This window comes from Castor canadensis, chromosome 4 (genome assembly GCF_047511655.1).
Source record: "Castor canadensis chromosome 4, mCasCan1.hap1v2, whole genome shotgun sequence".
In the NCBI taxonomy this organism is placed as follows: Eukaryota; Metazoa; Chordata; class Mammalia; order Rodentia; family Castoridae; genus Castor; species Castor canadensis.
The window spans coordinates 137558185-137580767 of record NC_133389.1 but is presented as its reverse complement, the minus strand read 5'-3'; the positions used below and the strand labels follow the sequence as shown (position 1 = coordinate 137580767).

General features: G+C 32.3%; 1 protein-coding gene across 1 annotated transcript in view; it reads right to left on the bottom strand.

Annotated features, from left to right (window-relative positions):
* Nucleotides 1-22583, bottom strand: part of Fsip2 (fibrous sheath interacting protein 2) — an 87480-nt gene that overhangs the window by 49430 nt on the left and 15467 nt on the right. The window contains exons 8-11 of the mRNA XM_074072305.1: nucleotides 22127-22244; nucleotides 20876-20962; nucleotides 13248-13354; nucleotides 11053-11116 (exon numbers count right to left, since the gene is read on the bottom strand). Of these exons, the coding sequence (XP_073928406.1) occupies nucleotides 11053-11116; nucleotides 13248-13354; nucleotides 20876-20962; nucleotides 22127-22244 (376 nt within the window). The remainder of the gene's footprint in view (nucleotides 1-11052; nucleotides 11117-13247; nucleotides 13355-20875; nucleotides 20963-22126; nucleotides 22245-22583) is intronic.

The following is a 22583-nucleotide window of genomic DNA, read 5'->3' as shown; positions in this document are numbered from 1 at the left end:
TATATGTTGGCTGTGAGTAGAGGAGAAGAAGATAATATATCTGCTAAGAATTCATGATCTTAGATTGTTATATGGCTTTGAGTTTTCAATCCATAGACACTGCATTGTCCATAAAACTTCAAGTCAGAATTTAATTTAAAATGAGCCAGTGTTTGTAACTCTCACAGATGCCTGGCAGCATTAGGAATGTTTCTAGAGGAAAAACAATCTATCTAAATATTATAGACTTCCCCATAATACATTTATTTCAAAAATTAAGTCACAAATAAGAATAATCACTCAATCACAAACTCATAAAAACAAATCACCATGGTGCTTAGCAGAAGGAAAAAAATATACAATAGAATTAGATCTCAAATATTTCAAATATTTGACTTACCAGAAATAGAATACAAAATAAGTACATATTATATATCTAAATATATAAAGGGCATTGAAAGCACAGAAGTGGCATGGATAAAGAGAATGTGGTATGTATTTACAATCAAGTATTAATCAGTAATATATGAAATCCTGAAATTGGTAGAAAATAAAAATGGAGGATATTAAGTGAAATAATTTAAACACAAAAGACAAATGCCAGATATTTATTCCCTCTCATATGTAGAAACTATAAGTAAAAGGCAATCTGAATGCAGACTAATGAATATTAGAGGCTGGGAAGATGAAGGAGAGGGGACTTGAAGGAGGTTGGAAAATGGGTATCAAAACACCGTTGACAGAGGAATAACTTATAGTATTCCACAATGCGGTGAAGTGACTATATTTCACAACAGCCTCATTATTTAATGGAGATCTAGAAGAGAAGATCTCAAGGGATCCAAATGCAGAGAAATGACCAGAGGAAGGAAATGTTAATTACCCTGATTTCATCCTTGCACAATGTATGCACCTGTGGAAATATCACACTATACTGTTACTATGTACAGTTATTATATGTCAATAAAAATAAAAGATGAAAAATAAAGATATCCTTTAAAATAGCATGAAGAGTTAAATTTCTAGAAATAGTTCTAATGAAAATTTACAAACATAGGAAACTATAAGCTTTGAGAGGAAATTGAAGGAAAACATCAATATTATGTCCTCTGACTGGAAGATGTATGCTTTAAAGATGCCAAGACTCTTGAGATTGATCTATAGATTAATGCAATTCTGATTTTAAAAAATAGTGGAAAAAATTTCTGTGGAACTCTGGAACCTTTCTAAAATTTACATAAAATGACAAAAAGCCAAAAATATCCAAAACATTCTAACTGCTCTATTAGCTACTAAGATGTATTAAAAGGATTTAGTTATTAAGAAAGGATTTAGTTATGATTAAGTTGGTGTGCAACAGTATAAATTTATACAAGTGGATATGCAAACTATGTTATAATATCATAAATTAAGATGATGATAGAGAATACTGATTGGGAGTGGGTATAATGAGGGCTTCTGTAGGATGAAAAATACTCTAATTCATAAGAATTTGATTATGATAATTGCTTAGCTGTATAGTACATTGTGATGCTTTATAAATTCATGCTTCACTTCAACTCAAAATATACTTTGTGCCCAATCAGGATTTATTTATGAAATGAAGAGATGATATATCATAAATCTATAAACTTTATCCTTATAAATCAAAGGAGAAAAATAATTCATGTAAAATCACTTATTAATGGGTGCTAGAAAAGTTTGTTGTAAAACTTATAATTTCATTTCATAAAATGAAATTCATATTTACTTTCAGTCATTTGTAATAAAAACTACTAAAAAAAATCACCATTTAAAAATACATAAAAATCTCCAACAAATATTACCCTAAATGGCACACCAAAGGCATATCATATTAATCCTAGAATTTTACAGGCATATCGCAAACTCCCTGACCCCATAATCCTGGATGTTTCAGTAACTATAATAAGACAACATATTAAATGAGTAGCAAAAAAAAGTCTCTTAAGCAATGTTCTCAAAAAAGTAAATATTAGTAATGGATGTATAGATAATAAGAAATTTTGGTAGGATAATTGGTTACAAGATGAAAAACTTTACCATTTCTCTAACATTAAGAACCTAAGCTTGAATGTGGGAAGAAACTTTATTTATTAAAAAAGATTAAACTTAAGAAAGCACAAGATCAACACATATTCTGTATCACTTCAATCAATCAATATGTTTCATTCATATACACATATATGCGCACACACCTTGAAACAATATTGAAGACAACTTTTAAATAAATGGAAAGTCATTCAGTTGTTCAACTAAAGGAAATATTTAATATAAAATGTGTGTTCATTTTCTCAGAATAAAATAGAAAATTCTTTTTTTATTTGGATGCCTTTTTATTTCTTTTCCTTGTTTAAATGCTAATTGTTCTTCCAGTACTTCCAGTACTATGTGGAAAAGAAGTAGTAACAATGGGCATCTTTTCCCTGTACTCAGTATTAGAAGGAAATTTTTTTCATTTTTCCTCATTGATTTACATGATAGCTGTGAGCTTTGTATATATGGCCTACATTGTATTGAGGAAGATTCCTTCCATGCCTATTTTCTTGAAAGGTTAAATCATGAATGAATATTGAACGTTGTCAAATGTCTTTTTTGCATCCACTGAAATGATCAAGTGTTTACCCCTTCATTTTATTAATGTGCTGTATTACATTGATTGATTAGTATAGACTGAACCATCCTTGCAACTCAGAGATAAATTCCACTTAGTTATGGAGGGTTATCTTTTTACTGTACTACTAAATTGAGTTTGCTAGTATTTCATTGAGTATTTTTGCATCTATGTTCATCAACTATGTATTGGTTGTCTTTTCTTTTTTCAGGGAGGTTATGAAGCAGGCTAGAAGTAGGAAAAGTTTGGGGCTTATGTAGGTTGTCTGTGGATGGGTCAGACCTCCCTCACCTGCCTGGGAACCACCCATGCCCCTCCCTACTCGTTCATTATTGGGTGGGAACCTCCTGGGCCTGCCATAGGGTATCATAGGTTTTAAAGGCACCTAGAAAAGCAAAGCACACTCTCTCTACCTGTGGACTCTACATGCACCCACTGTGCCCTCTGCTTTTTCTTCTCTATCCTCACCTGGCAGAACAGGTGACTCCCTTTTCTTCAATAAAGCTATCCTACATCACCCCATCCATGTGCTCTGCTTGGATTTTTCCATTTAGAACACAAAAACCAAGATCTTCTGATCACAGACTGCACCAGTGCTGGTAACAGTTACTGGGGTTTAAACTCAGAGCCTCACACTTGTTAAGCATGTACTATTTCAGTTGAGCCACACCCACAGTCCTTTTTTTTGCTTTGGTTATTTTTAAGAGAGGGAATCTCATTTATGCCCAAGTTAGTCTAATCATGATCCTATTTATGATATCTGCATAACTGGGATGACCAGCACATGCCCCCATGCCCAGCACGTGAGATGGGGGTCTTATGAACATTTTGCTTAGGCTGGCTTCAAACCACAATAAGCCTGATTTCTGCCTCCCAAGTAACTAGGATTATAGGACTAAGCTGCCACACCCAGAGGGTTTTCTTTTCTTATAGTGTCTTCATTGGGTTTTGGTATTCAGGTGATGAGTCTTCAGGTTGGATTGGAAGTATTTTTTTTCTATACTTTTCAGAGAGTATAAGAAAGACTTACTGGAAGAAGAAAAAGCAGGATACTATTAGTGACAGCTTGAGTACAGAGGCTTTGGGCACTGTTGGAGACCCCTCCCTCCCTGACCAGGAGTGACTTCCTTTGCCTAGGCAGCAACAAAGGTTCTAGCTGTGGCTGGTAAAGTATTCAGTCTCTAGGGTCTACTTTCTGGCTGCATGTGTTGATTGTTGGGGGGGAATCAAAGCCATATTCCCCAAACTCACTGAATCATGTGATACTTACAGCCTTTTATACTCCACAAAGAATTGATCAGTCAGGAAGTACACAAAAGCACAGAGACCCTCACAGAGCAAGTGTGAACCTGCTTGGTACACAAGTTGCAAAGTTCCCTGAAATATGAAAAACAAGGCAACATATCTCTTCCAAAAGTCAATAATTTTATAATAAAGATTTGAATAATAGAAAGTAAATGAAATTTCAACCAATAATCTCAAAAGAATAGTTATAAGAATGATCAACAAAATTAAACAGGACATGTATAAGCACATCAATGAAATCAAACAGGATAGAAATAAAGAACTGGATGAAACTAACACAATTCAAATAAACAGTTGAATGACATAAGAAGACAATACAGGATATGAAGGAGGAATTCATCTTGAAAAAAAGTAAAAATACTGGAAATAAAAAACTAAATACACCAATACACCAAATAAAATATACCTAAAAAAATCTTACTAATAGAATGTAACAAATTGAAAATAGGGTATCAGGGATTAAAGATAAAATAGAGGAAATGGACCACTCAGATAAGGACAAAGAAAATTACTAGGAAAACATGAACAGAACATACAAGACTTCTGAGATACCCTCAAAAGATCAAACCTCTGAATCATGGATATAGAACAAAAAGAAGAGATAAAAGCTGAAGGCATCAAAAACGTATTAACAAAATAATAGCAGAAAGCTCCCCCAACTTTGAGAGAGAGTCATCTGGGTATAGGAGCTTATAGAATGCCAAACATTCAAGATCAGAAAAGAAACACCCCTGGAAATATTATAAATAAAATGTTGAACATATATAACAAAGAAAGAATATTGAAAGCTGCAAAAGAAAAGAAACAAATTATATATAATGGCAAACCAATCAAAATAACAGTAGATTTCTCAACAGAAACTGCAAAAGCATGGAATAACAGTCCATGCCCTGAAAGAAGTTAAATGTAAATCTAGGTTAATGTATCCAGCAAAGCCATCCTTCATAATTAAAGGAGAAATAAAAACCTTCCACAATGGGCAAAAACTTAAAGAATTCATGAACATTAAGTCAACACTGCATAAGATACATATAAAAGAGGAAGAAAACCACACCTAGTACAAAAACAAGGAAAAAAATTACACTAGATGAATAGATTAGCAAACAAGGATTAAAAAGAAGCAAATATCACAAAACAACCACAAATACTACATACCTTTCAATATTAATACAGAATATTAATGGTCTTAATTCTGTCACAAGACATAAAATGATGGGTTGGATTAGAAAGCAAGACCATTTGTTGCATATATAAGACACATCTCACTGATAATGAAAAATACTGGCTTAGGGTTTAAAGATGGGAAAAAATTTGCAAGAAAATGAAACCTAAAATAGACAGTCACTATCTTTGTATCAGATGAAATAGCCTTCAAAGAAAACTAGTCACAAATGACAAAGAAGGTTATTTCATTTTAATAAAGGGAACAATCATTAAGAGAAAGTAACAATTATTAAAACATACACCAAATGTTGGCACACATAATTTCATTAAATAAACACTACTGGACTTAAAAGCATAGAAAGATCCCCAAATAATAATAGTGGGAGAGTTTAATACCTGACCTTCACTATTAGACAGGCCAGGCAGACTAAAAATCAACAAAAGAACTTAACTGACACTATAAACTCAACAGATATCCATGAATATTTCATCCATCAGCTGCATAATACAGTATTCTTGGCCGTCCATGGAACTTACTACAAAATAGATTATATTTTGGTACATAAAACAAGTCTTAGCAAATATAAGAAAATTGAAATTAATCCTTTTTTAAAATTAGATCACAGTGGAATAAAGCTAGAACTCAGCAGTTAAAGATACTGAAAAAAGTATTCAAATACATGGAGACTGAACAATACATTGTTGAAGAATTGGTGGTTCATTGAATAAATAATGGTGGAATAAATTTCCCAGAATCTATTGGTAATGAGAATACAACCTACCAGAACCTTTTGGGTAGAACAAAGGCAGTGCTAAAAGCAAAGTTTATACCTATGAATACCTAAATAAGAAAAATACCAAGATGTCAAATGAATATCCAAATGATGTACCTCATCCTCTCCTAGAGAAACAAGAACAAGCCAAACCCCAAATTAGAAAGGGGAAAAAATTATAAGGATTGGGGTAGAAATTAACTAAATGGATATAAAATAAATATAAGAACAATGGAACAAAAAGTTAGTTCTTGAAAAGATAGGTAAGATCTATAAATCTTTAGCCAAAATGACCAAAAGAAGGAGGGAAAAAGTACAAATGAACACAATTAGAGATGAAAAAGGGGATATCACAATAAGTACCAATGAAATCCATATGATCATTAGGGCATATTTCAAAAACTTATAATAAACTGGAACATCTAAAAGAAAAGGATAAATTTCTAGATGCATCTGACTTATCAAAGTTGAATGTAGAAGATATAATTCCCTCAAATAAATCTGTAACAAACGAGATTCAAGCAGTAATAAAGAGTCTCCCTACTAAGAAAAGCTCAGGTCCCAATGGATTCACTAATGAATTCTACCAGACCTTTAAGGAAAAACTAATACCAATGCTCTTCAAACTACTCCATGTCCATGAAAGAGAAAGAAAAGCTACTAACCAAATCAAAACTGAAAAGGATGCAAAAAAAGGAGAGAAAATTGTAGAGCAATTTCTTTGATGAACATAGATGCAAAATAATACTTGAAAACCAAATTCAACAACACATAAAAAGATTATATACCATAATCAAATTGGTTTCATTGCAGGGATGCAAGGATGACAAATCAATAAATATAATACAGCACCAAACTGAATCAAGAACAAAAATCAAATGATCATGTCAATTGATGAAGAAACATCTTTGACAAAAATCAGTATCCTTTCATGATGAAAGCACTGAAGAAACTAGGAATAGAAGGAATGTACCTTAAAATAATAAAGGCTGTCTATGACAAATGGATAGTCAACATCATACTAAATGGACAAAAACAAATAAGTTCCTCTAAAGTCAGGACCATATAGTAATGGAATTCTGAGCCAAGGCAAGAAATAAAAATCATGAGAAAGACAAAATGAAATCAAGTTATCTCTATTTGAAGATGATATGATTCTATTTTTAAAGGGCCCTAAAGATTTTACTAAAACTTTTATATTTGATAATAACTTTCAACAAGGTAGCAGGATGTAAAATCATCATACAAAAATTAGTAAATTTTCTATATACCAATAATAAACAGGCTGAGAAAGAAACCAGAGAAACAATTCCTTTCACAATAACCTGAAAAAAAAGAAAACTTTGCATTAACCTAAGGAAAGAAATAATGAAACACACCAAACACTGTTTGAAAAATTGGAGAGGAGATAGGAAATTAAGGGAATATAATGGAGAGTTCAGAGTATACTGCATGTATTTATGTATTATCACAAAGAATTATCATATTATCAATGTATGCTAATTTTAAAAAAATTAAAAAATAAAAATTTTAAAAAACAGAGGTATAAATGAGAAAAAAAGAAAGATTGACATTAATTCATCTTTGAATGTTTGGTGGGATTCATCCCTGATGCCATATATAGTTCTGGGTTTTTCCTTGATGGAAGATTTGGCATACAAAAGTAAAATTTTCTCTATTTGCAGATGACAATATCACAAATATGGAAAACAATAACAACTCAATTAAAAATGTTAGCACTACCTGAAAATGAAATTAAGAAAATAATCCAACTCATAGTAGCAATGAAAAAATATTTAGCAATAAACCCAAGCAAAAGCCAGGCACCAGTGACTCACACCTATAATACTGGCTACTTGGGAGGCAGGGAGCAGGAGGATTGTCTTTCAAGGCCAGCCAAGGCAAATAGTTCAGGCGACCCTATTTTGAAATATCCAAAAAGAGCTAGTAGAGTGGTAGAGCACCTGCATTACAAGCATGAGACCCTCGGTACTGAAGGGGAGGGGACCATAAGCAAAGAGGGAAAAGACTTTTTACACTGAAGATTATGAAACATTAATGGAGAAAATTAAAGAAGACACAGCTAAATGGAAGGACACTCAATTTCATGGCTAGGAATAGTGGATATTTTCAAATTCCCAGTGGGTATTACTAACCTGTTTACACTATCCAAAGTAATTTATAAATTCATTGAATTTCTCACCAAATCTCTGGTAGCATTCTTTACAGCAACATCAGAAGATAATCCTAAAATCAACAGTGACCTCAAATAGTTAAACTAACCTCAAGTAAGGACAGAGCTGGTAGCATCACACTACCTTTCTCAAAATATATTACAAAACTGCAGCAATCCAGACAGTATGGTACTGGCTTAAAGCAGACATGTAGGCCAGTGTAACAGAAGCAAGATCAATCAATCCATCTATTTTTGGTTATCTGGTCTTTGAAAAAGGTGGCAGGGCAACACATTAGGGAAAAGACACCCTGTTCAACAGATGTTGGAAAACTAGGTAAACATGTAGAGAATTAAATCGGACCCTTCTAAATTCAGACCTTTCTATCATATATTAACTAGGAAAGGTTTAAAGACTTACATCTAAGACCTTAACCTTTAAAATTACTAGAGCTAACATGGGAGAAAATTTCTTAGCCTTGATCTGAACAATGGTTTTAATGGATATGATATTAAACCATAAGAAAGAAAAGTAACAAAAAGGTAAGGAATGAGAAACTGAAAAGATTTTTCACATCAAAGGAAAGACACAACAGAGTGAAGAAGAAACCTACAAAATTGTGAAAAATATTAAAAAAAAAACATACGGGATTAATATCTAAAATGCATAGAGAACTCAACTGATTAGAAAGCAACAAATAACCAGATTTGAAAAAACTGGAACAAAGGCCTTGAATACAACTGAATATATTTCTGAAAAAGAGATATATAAATGGTCAAGCATTATATGAAGAGGTGCTCAAAATCAATAAGCATTTAAAATCAAACCTGCATGTACTACAAAGTCTATTATCATAAATGGAAACAAGATGACATGTCTGGAAAGGCTGGAGAGGGAAAGGAGTATTTGTGCACTGTTGTTCGGAATGTAAACTTGTTTGACATTATGGAAAACAGTATGTAGCTTCCTCAAAGAAATAAAGAAATAAAAATATAGCAACTTTATATCCAGCAATCCTGACTTTATGACCCATAACTGGAATCAGTATGTTGAAAAATACCTGCATTCCTCAGTCTACTCTACCATTATTCACATTAGCCATGATATAGAAACTACTTTTTGTGACTTCAATAGGGTCTTAATGTGTCTCCCAAAGGTTCAATTTCTGGAACCTTCATCATCAATGTGGTGATGTTGACAGGTGGTGGGATTTTTCAGTGGTAGGTCTAGTTAGTTCATTGGCGAGGTCTTTCCCCCAGAAGAGACTAATGTAGTCTCAAGGTTCATGGGAACCTTGGTCAGTTCCCATGAGAGTATATTATAAAAAAAGTAGTTCTGACCCCTGTATGCCTCTGCCTTCCTATGTCTCCATGTGATCTCTTCTACCTACTCTTCCACTGTTGTGACACCACCCACCATAAAGCTTGGGAGCTGAACAGATCAGGATACCTAATCATGAAATTTCAGCCTCCAAAATTGTGAGCTACATAAACTTGTTCCTTTATAAAACACTCAGGATCAGGAATTTTGTTATAGCAACAAAAGTAAGCTAAAACAATCTTAAATATCTGTTGATGGATATGTGGATAAAGAAAATTGGATTTATAGAATCATCCCTTGGTATCTTCAGGAGATTGGTTTCAGTGTCTTGGAGGATACCAAAGTCCAAGGGTATCTCTTACAAAAAATGGCTTAATATTTACACATAACCATGCACATCTCTTGTAGATTTTATTCTCTAGATTATTTAAATACTTAATACAATATAAACAGTATTTGTACATAGTAGGCTATGTAAATAGTTGTTAACTTGTATTGTTTAACAAATAATAACAAAGACAAAAGTCTGTACATGTTTGGTAAATATGCAACCAGTACAGGTCTTATTATATAGTATATGATCTATAGTTGTTTGAATTTACAGATGCAGAACATGCAGACACACACACCTTACTGCATGTTGAAAAACAGATCTACACATATGTTTGTCTGTCTAGATAGAAACAGGCAATAAAATGAAATTCTATTCAGAGTTTAAAAAGAAGGGAATCTTGATATTTGTAACTATACCAATCCATAACCCTGGAGGGCATGTTACATGAAATAAGCCAAATGTGCATAAAGATGAATATTGCATGATCTTACATATAAAGTATATGGAATCTAAAAATGTAAAACTCATAAAAATAGAAAATAGAATAGTGGTTACAAGATCTGGGGGGTGAGGTGGAAAAAGACATGGGGAAACATTGCTTACAGGGTAGAAAGTTTTAGATATACCAGAGCAGTAAGTCCCGGAGACTTAATGTGCAACAAGACTGTTGTTAACGTTATTTTACTAAGAGAGTAGATCTTGGGTGTTCTAACCATACATACCCATCAAAGCATAACTATGTGGTGTGATAGAAATGCTAATTGGCTGATTGTGGTCAATATTTTACAATATGTACTTATCGAACATATCAAATTATCATTATATGTTATAGCCTAAATATATATAATTTTTAATTTTAAACTATACCTAAAAGTTTAAGGGAGAGAATCTGGGAGAGAGAATCTGCTGTATAACCAAAAAACAAGTAGGTATAAAGATACGAGCACAAACAGTTTTAGCAAATTCTTTTTTCCAATTTTGATTTTTAACATTAGTACTAACTCAATAAGAATAACAAAAGTTAAACAATAAAAAATTCCTTCTTACCCCTCATGTCTCAAGTTTAATCTCTTCTATAAAGGCTTCCCTGATGACCTTAGATAGACCTTGGCATTGTCTTCCTAGGTCTTATGACTTTTATACACATCCACTTTCTTTATTGTACTTATAATATTATAATATTGGATTGTGTGGTTTTTTCCTGACTATCTCCCAATTACATAGCTCTGAGTAACAAATCACAGCTTCTTCCCCTGGTACATTGAATAATTGGCAACTGACTTAGCATGAAGTAGGAGAATAATAAATGTTATTGAAAAGAATGAGCTCATAGGTTGTATGCTTTGCGCAATAACTATTGCTGGTATTTACCTGTTTCACAGAGGTAGCTTGATCTTTTGCCTGGTTTCTCATTATAGTCACCATTCGCCTCCTTCTATATAAATATTAAAACAAACAGATTCCCAAATTCTTTTTGTAGAATTTGAAAATTACTATTTTCATATTTAAAATTTAGAAATGTAACATTTTGAAATTTCTTTAAATGTCAATTTATAAAAAACATTCACACTTTATGATGTTTATTTTACATTTATTATAGACAGAATTCAAAATTCATAGCTATATCAGAGTATGATACCACTGAAATATTTAATAGCTTGATAAGACACTGTAACTCATCATATAATTATATTCACATCTAAGATTCAGTACAACAAAATGATACACAATGGGATAAGTAAGGATAAGTATAGATAACTTCATGCAGACTTCCTTGTGCTCACTATCTCTTGTCTGAAGAGTGTTCTCTCTTCCCTACCAATAAAAAAATAGAGTAACGGATGTGCAATGTTTCTGCCCAAGGAAATCCTTATGAAGCTCAGCATTCAATATGTTTTATTGAAGGCTGATTATTAAGACAATCTCTTCCTTAGTACCTTCCAAAATTTCAGATTCCCAGAAGAAAATTATATGTTCAGCAAAAATCGAATTGTTTCAATAGTCTAGGTGCAGTAGATCACCCTTCTTGTAGGGGAAAAGAAAAATGTTTCCCCATAACATTCCTAGACATAATCCAAGGACAACGACTAAGAAGACTCTTTTAAAGATAGTAGTCTCAAGGCTGTTGTGTTACCAAATTCACGCACAATAACATTCACTAGTACTACACTGATTTTCTAAAAAGAAGTTCCATCACCTCAATGGCAAGAAGAATAAGTGTGTTTTTAAGCAAGGCTAGCAAAAGAAGAAAAGTTTAAGTAGAGCTGGAAAGCAGAGACAGACTCTCTCTATACATGAATGTGGCCCTCTAGACTTTTCCAGGAACCTATCCTGCACGAGGAAGCAAATGCAGTGTAATAGATTTCTTTTTCCCCTACATCAGAAACCTGAAAACAGGTAATCAAACATATTTTTCTCACAATGGTAGGCTCTGTACAATATGTCTGAAAACACATTGTAATACTTATAATAAAAACACTCGCTCTGTTTCTCATTATGTATTAGATATTTGTGAACATCTGCTATTTATTTGAGTTTAATATGGAAGGCAAAGTTAATAGCAAACACTACATCTTTAAAGGTTAATAATAAAATTTAGACATAGTTTTAAAAGTAGGTCTTATTTTTATTTTAAATTAAAGACACAGCCTTTGAAATATGGTGGCAATGTAACTGCTTAAAATATCAATGTTGTTAAGAATATTTTTTATGATTCTTAACATATTTAATGTAGCTGCTGACAAAACAGAACAGTGAACTGTGCCCATAATACAGTTGCAAAGTGTTTATTTATAATAACACTGTACTATAGGGAAGCATATTGTGGTAATAACAATGCATTTTAGGACTTCTGAATAATTTAATCTGTCAATTATCATGCATTATAGGACAAAGAAAATTGTGCTATTCTCTATTCTAATCATGAAGAATTCATTTGAAAATAAATTAATAAATTTCTAGATTATTCAAAACTTTTTCAAATCATGTTAACTCCTTAGCAGATTGAACCAATTACTACTAGGCTAATACTGGAACCAAGGATACAGATTTTAGTCCTATAATAACAAGTTAACAATTTACAGAGAAAATCCATTTCCTATGCAAAAGCTGCACCCTGAGTCTTTGGGTGATAAATTTCCTATAGTAGGAATTTGGTTATTAGTCAAATTTAATTATTAGTCAAAAATACTAAATCAGTACTAGTAGAAGCCTAATCAAAGAAGCCTAATTTGGTGATGTAACCAACGTAAAATATAAGCCTATTCAGAATTGTCACTATGAATCCCCCCGAACTATGAATATATCCTAATAAAAATTTATAATAAAAAAGAAGCCCAATTTGATTCTTTTGATGGTCACAGTTACATATTATAAATTACCATTTTGTGGCTTATATTTAGGCAGACTGTCCTATACTATTTAATTTTTATTATGGTATGGTTAATTTTAGGGAATAATCCTGATTCTGCATGGTTAAAGAATGACATTTTCATATACCAATGATGACCATAAGATCATATCACATTTGTTCTGTTTGTATTTGAAGTAAAAGAAATACTACATACCTCTTCTTTTTGAGGACTCAAAACTGACTGTGAAATTTTGGGGTTATTTTTTGTGGGTGAAGTTTGAGTTGAAACAACTGACTCTTGATTTGACATGTTTATAGCACCTAGAAAAAAGAAGAGATATCTTTAAATATGTATTGTTGCAACAAGGATGAATATTAATTTGCAAGCCTGCTCCAACATTCTCCCTGTTGAGCTGCCACAATGAGGAGAAAAACAAAAAACAGTCAGAAATTTGAGGTAAAGAAGGATCTCCAGAAGAACATATCATTTTTAATGTTTACTGCCTATAGATTTCATTGGTTTATCTGTGCCTTCAAAGACAAATTTGAAATCCTTATCTTCTGGCCCTAATTTCTTTATTATGCCAGCTTAATCTTATAAAACTAATAAAAGTGCAATTCCTGAATTAACTGTTTTGAAATTTATGGTGTATCACGAAGAGGAAGAAGTGATCCGTCAATGCCATGCCTAAGGATGTATCTGAAGGAATGTTGGTTAGGTTACATTATTCACAATTACCAAGCTATGAAACCAGCCCAGATGTCCTACAACTGGTGAATAGATTAAGAAAATGTAGTATATGTGTATAATGGAATATTATTCAACTATAATCAGAATGAAATTTTGTTTTTCACAGGTAAATGGATGAAACTGGAGAACATCATGTTACATTAAGTAAGCAATGTTCAGAAAGACAAAGGTCACTTGTTTTCTCTCATATGTGGAAGATAGATCCAAACACAAATACAGGAATTATTATATATACAAATATACATGTTTCCAAAAGTGGGCTATTACAGAAGACTAAGAAAAGAAGAAAAGAATGGCAGAGAGTGAATAATACTGAAATACATTACATCTCTGAAGGAACAAGATATAATGACACACATTGAAAACTGTTGAACAACACAGGATAGGGGGAATAGGATAAAGAAGAGTAAATAGAGGGGGTCAGACTGGTTAAGGTACAATATACTTACAGATAAAATAACAAAGCAAAACTCTAATGGACAATGAACAGATTATAAAACAATGAAAGGCAGACCATGTTAAAAGGAGGGCACTAGCAGGAGAGAGAGGATAAATAAGGATATACTTTCTACACAGGTGTGAATATGGAATACTGAAACTTGTCAAAGTCACTAAAAGAAGGAGAGTGTAAGAAGAGGGAGAATAATGTAGGGGTTGACCTAATCAGAGTATAATATAGGCACATATGGAAATATACAAAAGAAACCTCTTATATAACAATCATATGCTAATAAAAGCATTTTTAAAAAGAAAGAAATCAATTTATCCCCATTGCCAGATGACATGATCTGATACCTAAAAAACCCTAACAACCCTAAACATTCAGCAAACATTCAGCACAGTGGCAGAATGCAAAAACAGCGCACAAAAATGAGCTGCATTTTATAGAAAAACAATGAACAGTCTGAGAAAGAAATCAGGAAAACAATAACATTCACAGTAGACCTGTACAATGAAAATTACAAATCACTAATGAATGAAGACATTAGAAGATGGAGGGACATTTCCATGCTATGGTTCAGTAGAATCAATATTGTGAAAATGGCTCTACTGTCAAAAGTACTCTATATGTCCAATGCAATCCTTATCAAAACTCCAATGACATTCTTCACCAAGATAGAAAAATCAATCTTAAAGTTCATATGGAAGCACAAAAGACCTAGAATAGCCAAAGCAATCCTGAGCAATAAGAGCAATGCTGGTTGTATTACAATAGCTGATTTCAAACTATCCTACAGAGCCATAATAACAAAAATAGCTTGGTACTGGCACAAAAACAGACATGAAGACTGGTGGAATAGAAGACCCAGACAAAAAACCATGCAGCTACAGGCATTTGATCCTCATTGAAGGAACCCGAATTATGTGTTGAAGAAAAGACAACCTCTTCAACAAATGGTGCTGAGAAAACTGGAATATCTACCTGTAGAAGACTGACTCTCAGTATGTCACTTTGTACTATTATCAATTCAAAGTGGATGAAAGACCTTAATGTCAGATCTGAAACTGTGAAATTACTCTGGGAAAAAAAGGGAATACACTGGATCATATAGATATAGAATAGCTCAGTAATTAAGAGAAAAGAATGACAAATGAGACTTCATGAAACTAGCAACCTTCTGCACAGTGAAGGAAACAATCACTAGACTAAAGAGGCAGCCTAAGGAATGGAGGAAAATCTTTGCCAGCTATACATCTGACTAGTGATTAATAACCGGTATATATAGGGCTCAAAAAACTAACCCTGCAAAGAATCAACAACCCACTGAATAAATGGGCAAATGAACTGAACAGACAATTTTCCCAAAAGGAAAAGTACAAATGGCCAATAAACACATGAAGAAATGCTCAACATTCTGGATGTAAAGGAAAATCACCTCAAAATGACATGGAGTTTTGACCTCACTCCAGTCAGAATGGCTATCATCATTAAGCCACAACAAATGTTGGCAAGATGGGGGGAAAAAAGGAACATTTCTACACTGTTGGTGGGAATGTAAATTAGTGCAACCACTATGGAAAGCAATATGGAGGTTCCTCAAAAAACTAAAAATAGAACTAACATATGATCCTGCAAATCTTTGGGCATATATCCAAAGGAATGTGCACCAGAATGCAATAGAGTCACTTGCACACCCATGTTTACTGCAGCATGCAGCACTATTCACAATAGCCAAGCTTTGTGACCAGCCCACATAACCAGCAATTAATGAGTAAATTAAGAAAAAGTGGTTTATATATACAATGGAGTATTATTCTGCTATACAGAAGAATGAAATTATGTTGTTTGCAGGTAAATGGTTAGAACTAGAGAACATCATGTTAAGTGAACTAAGCCAGGCTCAAAAAGTTAAAGGTTGTATGTCTTCCATGTTATGTGGAAACTAGACCTATAAGATAAATGCACACCTAAATATATATAGACCTTATATACATTTATATACATATAAATGTTTATATATATATATATATATATATATATATATATAGAGAGAGAGAGAGAGAGAGAGAGAGAGAGAGAGAGAATGAGAGTTATTATCAAGCTACAATAATGAAAATTTGCTGTGTTTGCATGTGGATAGAAGAGAATGTTTAGAAATAGACCCACCTATCTGATCACTTTATCTTTTCAAAGCTTCCAATGCAACTCAATGGTGTTGAAGCAAATGGATGTATACAAGGTAAGTTTTGTTTATCCTGTCTCTCAGAAAGCAAGGAAGCTATTAACAGCCACCAGAGTCCAAAAGGACTCAAGTTATTACAAAGGGACTTCTCCTGTCCAGATTCATGTTTTAAAAATTAGTTTTGATTGGTCATACATTAATAATACAAGAGGGTTTTATTGTGATTATTCCATACATGACTGCAGTATGCCCTGAACAAGTTCAACCCCTTAATTATACTCCCATTCTCCCTTTTCTTTTTCTCCATTTTGCAAACAGTGTTTGGTAGGTTTAAATGTATTGTCTACACATATGTGTGTGTGTGTGTGAGTGTGTGTGTGAGTGTGTGTGAGTGTGAGTGAGTGTGTGTGAGTGTGTGTGTGTGAGTGTGTGTGAGTGAGTGTGTGTGTGTGTGTGTGTGTGTGTGTGTGTATAGCACACTTCCATCCTCTCTACCCTGGATTCATGTTAATAAACAAAATTAACAGTACTATTGTATTATGGAGTATCTTGAATTCACAGATTTAAACAAATTTGATGTACTAAAGAACATCATGAATTCATAATGTCACCAAACAAAACTAGCACAACATTTTGGAGAATGCTACTGATACAATTCGTTATTTTGAAAATTGTTGAATGATGGTAAATAGTAAACACTTAGTCTGCATTTCCTAAATGTTCTGCACCATAATGTAAGTAAATCATTGTTGAGGGGAAGTTTCTTTTTATCAAAGTATTACAGCTACTCTATGAAGAAGTAATGATAGAATTTAAATATTTCAATTTTGCAACCCACAATTAATCCATGGATCTAAATATAAATGACTGGCAAGATCACAGACAAAACAAGGTATTATATGCTTCTTGGGGAAAGGACAGATCCCCATCTGTGAAAAGTTCTTGTTAAATAAACTTAACCTGCAAGCATATTGAATGTAACTAGTACTTCAGAGGAAATAACAGGAATGAACACATAGAACTACATCATCTAGATGCAATCATCAAAAGTTCAGCTGGTGAAGAACTCAATAGAATAAACAATTCAATTTCCTTCTACAAACCTGCTATCTTAAAAAAGCAAAAGGAAGAGGAGTGAGGGAGGGAAAGAGATGCTGAGAGGAGGAATTCATAGACTAAACAATTCTCAAAAGCATATAAACATGCTGATATAGTGATTAATGTAGATTAAAACTAATATCAAAATATTTTGTGACATGATATTGAAATTTTAAATGGTTATAAAATAATTAATTTTATGGAATTACTAATTTGTATAGTATAATAAAGATATCTGACTGAATATTTAAAACAATCTTTATCTCTTTTAGAGATACAAGTTGACATGTTTATGGATGAAGTAATATTATTTGTGGGATGTGCCTCAAACAATATGACAGCTCTGAAAAACAACTCATCCAAATTGACCTCAAGTAAAAAGTATCTATATGGGTATATGTATGTATATGGATACATATATATTCACATATATATGTAAAGTACAAAGGAATAGAGATTAGAGATTAAGAACTGAATTAAAGACTTCTGTACTTCCAACAATACATGTAGAATAGAATCAAGTCACAGACTGTAAGAAGATATCTGCTATACCATATCTATGCATGCAACAAGTAAGTGCTTAATATGATTAAAATTCTTCCAAATCTGTAAGAAAATCAGTCTAGGGGAAAATTACCAAGTGGGAAGAAACAATAATTTCTTAAAGGGTACACCTGACCCAGAATAATCACTGAAAAATCACTTGACTATGTTTACCAGGTGATCTGTACATTCAAGAATGTCCAGTCTAATCATGGTTCAAAAACATCAAATACTTTTACCAACAGATAAATGGATGGAGGAACTGTTGTAAAAATCACACAATGGGATATGATTAATAGTGAAATGAACCAAAATTTCAGGCAACATATGGGTATATCTTTTGAAACAATATTGAGTATAAAAAGCAAGTGCCAGAAGACTGGATATAATATCATAACTGGTATAGTAAAGTATCTTAATAGTGGTACTTAAATCTGTATGTATATCTATCTATATATGTCTATTTAGACCTACCTAAGTAGTTTAAGGGTACACATTCACATAGTTGCATAGTTAATATATTTTTAAAAGAATGGTTATGATAATCACCAGAATTAGACAGCAGGTTGTTTTGTGGGGTAGGGAGTTTTTTCAGGGAAATTTAACAAAACATATCAACCTACCACTTAAGAAATCTCAGTGAATTCCAAAGGAGGGAGAAAGGAAACAAAGACACCCACACCTAGACACATCATGAATTGCTGAAAATTAATCTTCCCTCAAAAATTTAAAAATAATCAGAGGAAAAATGGTACATTTCTTATAATGAAAAAAAATGAAATTATTGTAGATATCTTATCAGAACCATGGAGAAGACAATAAAGTGAAATATTTTTTCAAAGTTCTGAAAACTGTCAATTTATGAGTCTATATGAAGTGAAAACAATATCCTTTAGAAGTAAAGAGAAAATAAAAACATTCTCAGGTGGAAAAAAAAAAAAACTAAGATAATTCAGTGCCAGTAAAGCTGTGGTAAAAATGCAAAGGAAGATGTATGGACTGAAAGAAAGATGCCCAGAACCCAAAGAATTAAAGAGAAAACAACACATAACTACTCAGTAAATGTAGTAGATTATGCTCTACTACTCTGTTCTTAAAATATATGTATTTGATGTCATAAAGCAAAACTTATAACAACAGGACACATACCAAAGTAAGACTACTATATTCTACATAATAATAACATGTTCCACATAGTACAATGAACGCTCACTGCTGATTATAAAGAACTAAGTACACTGTAGTCTGGAGTAATCACTATAAAAACTATCTACAGAGTTATGAAAAAAATAGCCATGGATTACTAGAAACCAAATTTTTTCAAAAAGTACAATAGTACCAAAAATGAAGTATTTAAGCATATATTTATCATAACATAGGATCTATATTTTGAATACTATGAAACACATATAAAAAATTAAGAATGATCTAAACAAAAGAAAAATCATACCATGTTTGTAGGTTGGAAGACCATTTATGGTTAAAAATATCTTTTTCTCATTAAATTGACCTATACATTTAATATGCTTCATTTAAAAATCCGTGTATGATTTTTACAAATATAGATAAACTAATTATAAAAATTATGTGGAAAGGTAAATAAATTAATGTAGCCATAACAATTTTAAAAAAGAAAAATAAGGTTAGTAAAATGATAGTATTTGAGATATATCTAGATAGCCCTCCTCCTCCCAACTTTTAATGGGATATTCTCTAAACTGTCCTTAATTAACTTTACAGGTCTGATCTCTGCAAATTTGTCATTGTAGACTGGTTACAGTCTACTATCACATCTGTTATAATAGACTTATTTTCAGTGAGGCTAAAAATAATATTTCCGTCCTTCTCTTAGATATTACTGAGATTCTTAGACATTAGGAAGACCAATCTGGGTTACATCAAACACTACATTTTTAGAGAATGGCTTTGCTTGAGATAATTGCTTTAAAAACCAATAATTTCCTTTTATTATCTACATTTATTAGATATAAGGCTATTGTCATAATTGTGTGTGTTGTTATAATTCTTTGGTCTGTGTTTAAAAATTATTTAGACTTTAAAAAGGGGACCCATGAGTCTTTCGAGTTGAATTAACTCACTATCAGTAATCCTAAGGCTAGGAGACAGTTTGAGTTAAAATTTTCCTGTTTCTTCCCAGGTTTCTACATCTTGAGGAAACTCCACAAATAGCATACTTAGGGAAGAAAGAATTTGGACTTCATTTTCTTTAGATTTTAAATAATAAGATCCAGTTATTTAATGTTTATAAATTAATTTGAAATTTAATAGTGGAAGGGGAGGGTCATATTGTTCAATTATTAATAGTCTTACATTTCTATAGTGCATTATTAGGAGTTTTTCTTGTTATTTGGGTTCATGGTATAATCTACTGAGCTTAAGTGGACACCAGAAAATGACATAGCATTAGACAAGAAATACAAAAAGTGACATTTCAATAAGGTTCACAGTGGCTTTGGAGTTAAGACATTTAATAGCTAAACCATTTCAGAGTTTTCTATAATCATTTTGAGCATTAAAAGGTATTTTACATGTAGTTAGATATTATGTAGTATATATTTAACAGTAATAATGCTTCACTTAATTTTTCTAAAATGATAATATAATGGCAAGTTGAGAAGACTAAATCTAGTGTTATCTAGTGTTTAATTTCTGAAACCAATAGAGGCTGCACAGTTGTTGGTAACACCATTCTAAATCAGCCATTTCTCAAGGAGAACAGAGGACTTATCTGTAGCTAAGGAGGGCTCACCAAACTCAGTCTTTCCCCAAGTTATTATGCTTAGCATTTCTTATGAAAATAATTACCATGTGCTTCTTTAGATCCTGTCTGTTCACCATTAGCATAAACTACTTTTATGTCATCCAAAGATTTCTTCTTCTTCTGTGGAGAAGCTTAAAGAAATATAAAAAAAACACATTTGTTTTTAATAATGGAGGTGGAGAATTACCAAAGATAGATTACTCTCTCATGCTCAGTAAGCCACTTGTTAATCTACATGTGAGATTGGGAGTAAAGAAGGAGAAGATGGAGAGAAGTGAAATGAGGGAAAGAATTATTCCTCAAAATATTATGCCTTCAAGTTAGAAGATATACTTAGGGGAACAGAATTATCTTTTGGCAGAAAGGAAAAATTGAACCATTTGAAATTTCCTCTCTGGGAATGCATATCAGCATAATGACAGGGCTGATGGTCCACCAGACATAGTAACTATTGCATTTATTGGATTTACCTTAAAGTCTGGCATAAGCAAATATAACACAATGCAAGATATTCTAGAGAGATAACATATATAAAAATCACTCCTTTGTGATAGGAAATTGTGACTTCTTTTTATAACTACTAAGTAGCAATATGCTCAATAGGGTTTTCATTAGAGATGGTAAATGTGAGAGTGACCTGTTTCCTAATTTTCTGATCACTGGAACAGATTCTTCTGCTATTCCCTTTCTCACAGAGAGTTAAAACCAATGTACCCTTTTAAATTCTGACCATCAAATATTAGCCAATATTGAGGTAGGAGAGACTCAGTGTATAATTTTATATTGCTACAAATAAAATGAAGCTTGTATGGATTAAGTACAGCAAAGTTATGACACCCTGTTCCTCCCTTTAAACTTTGCTTACTTTTACACTTTTTCTCTTCTTTCTTTCCCTTCTGTAAATCCTTTCTTCCTTTTCCCCTTCTTTTTATTCTTAATGGTTGGCAGCATAACAGAACACCATGTTGATATATAATAGCAACCACTTTATAAGCCAAGTTTTCATGTGTTCAACAGTAGAAAATACATAATCTTATGGAAAGGAAAGTTAGCAAAAACTACAGTAATAGATAAACTTATCTCTTGAGTCACTTGACAAAATATTTTAGGTTATCCTAATTTTTACATCTATGTGTACTTTTCAACTTGAACAGTAAGTAATATGGAAATGATTAGGTCACTTCCATTAGGGCATGGCACTAAGTAAGCAGAAATCTAAGTAAATAGACTGTTATAAAAGAATTTTTACATAGATAAGCATTTTATGCTTAGCTTTTTAATGTTCTTACATTCACAAAGTGTTCCATCTTGTCCTCTGCTTTCAAAAGTATTTTTTCCCACATCTTCTTTAAAGCCCGTATCTTGCATTTTTTGTAAATGATAAGCCATTTTTTTCTCCAACAAGGCTTGTTTCTAAAATATTAAAGAAAATATGTTGGTTAATATCAACTTACCACTTTATAAATTTAAAACAAATATTTGAAATGGATTACATATTAGAAATTAACATTCATTCCTGCGTTATGATGTTTATGCTGTTTATATTGAGTATGAAAATGGGAGAGTAAGTGTTGAATTTCCATTTTGGGGGCAACACAAAAAAGAACACACTTGAAACACTTATGGGAAATTTACCTTACTATACATCTTTGTGAAACTAGTATAGTTTCTGATCAAATACAGTCTCTTATACATAGCAGTGCTGGTGAGTTTAAGTAATTTCTCAAACATCTTCAATTGGAAGATTCATGA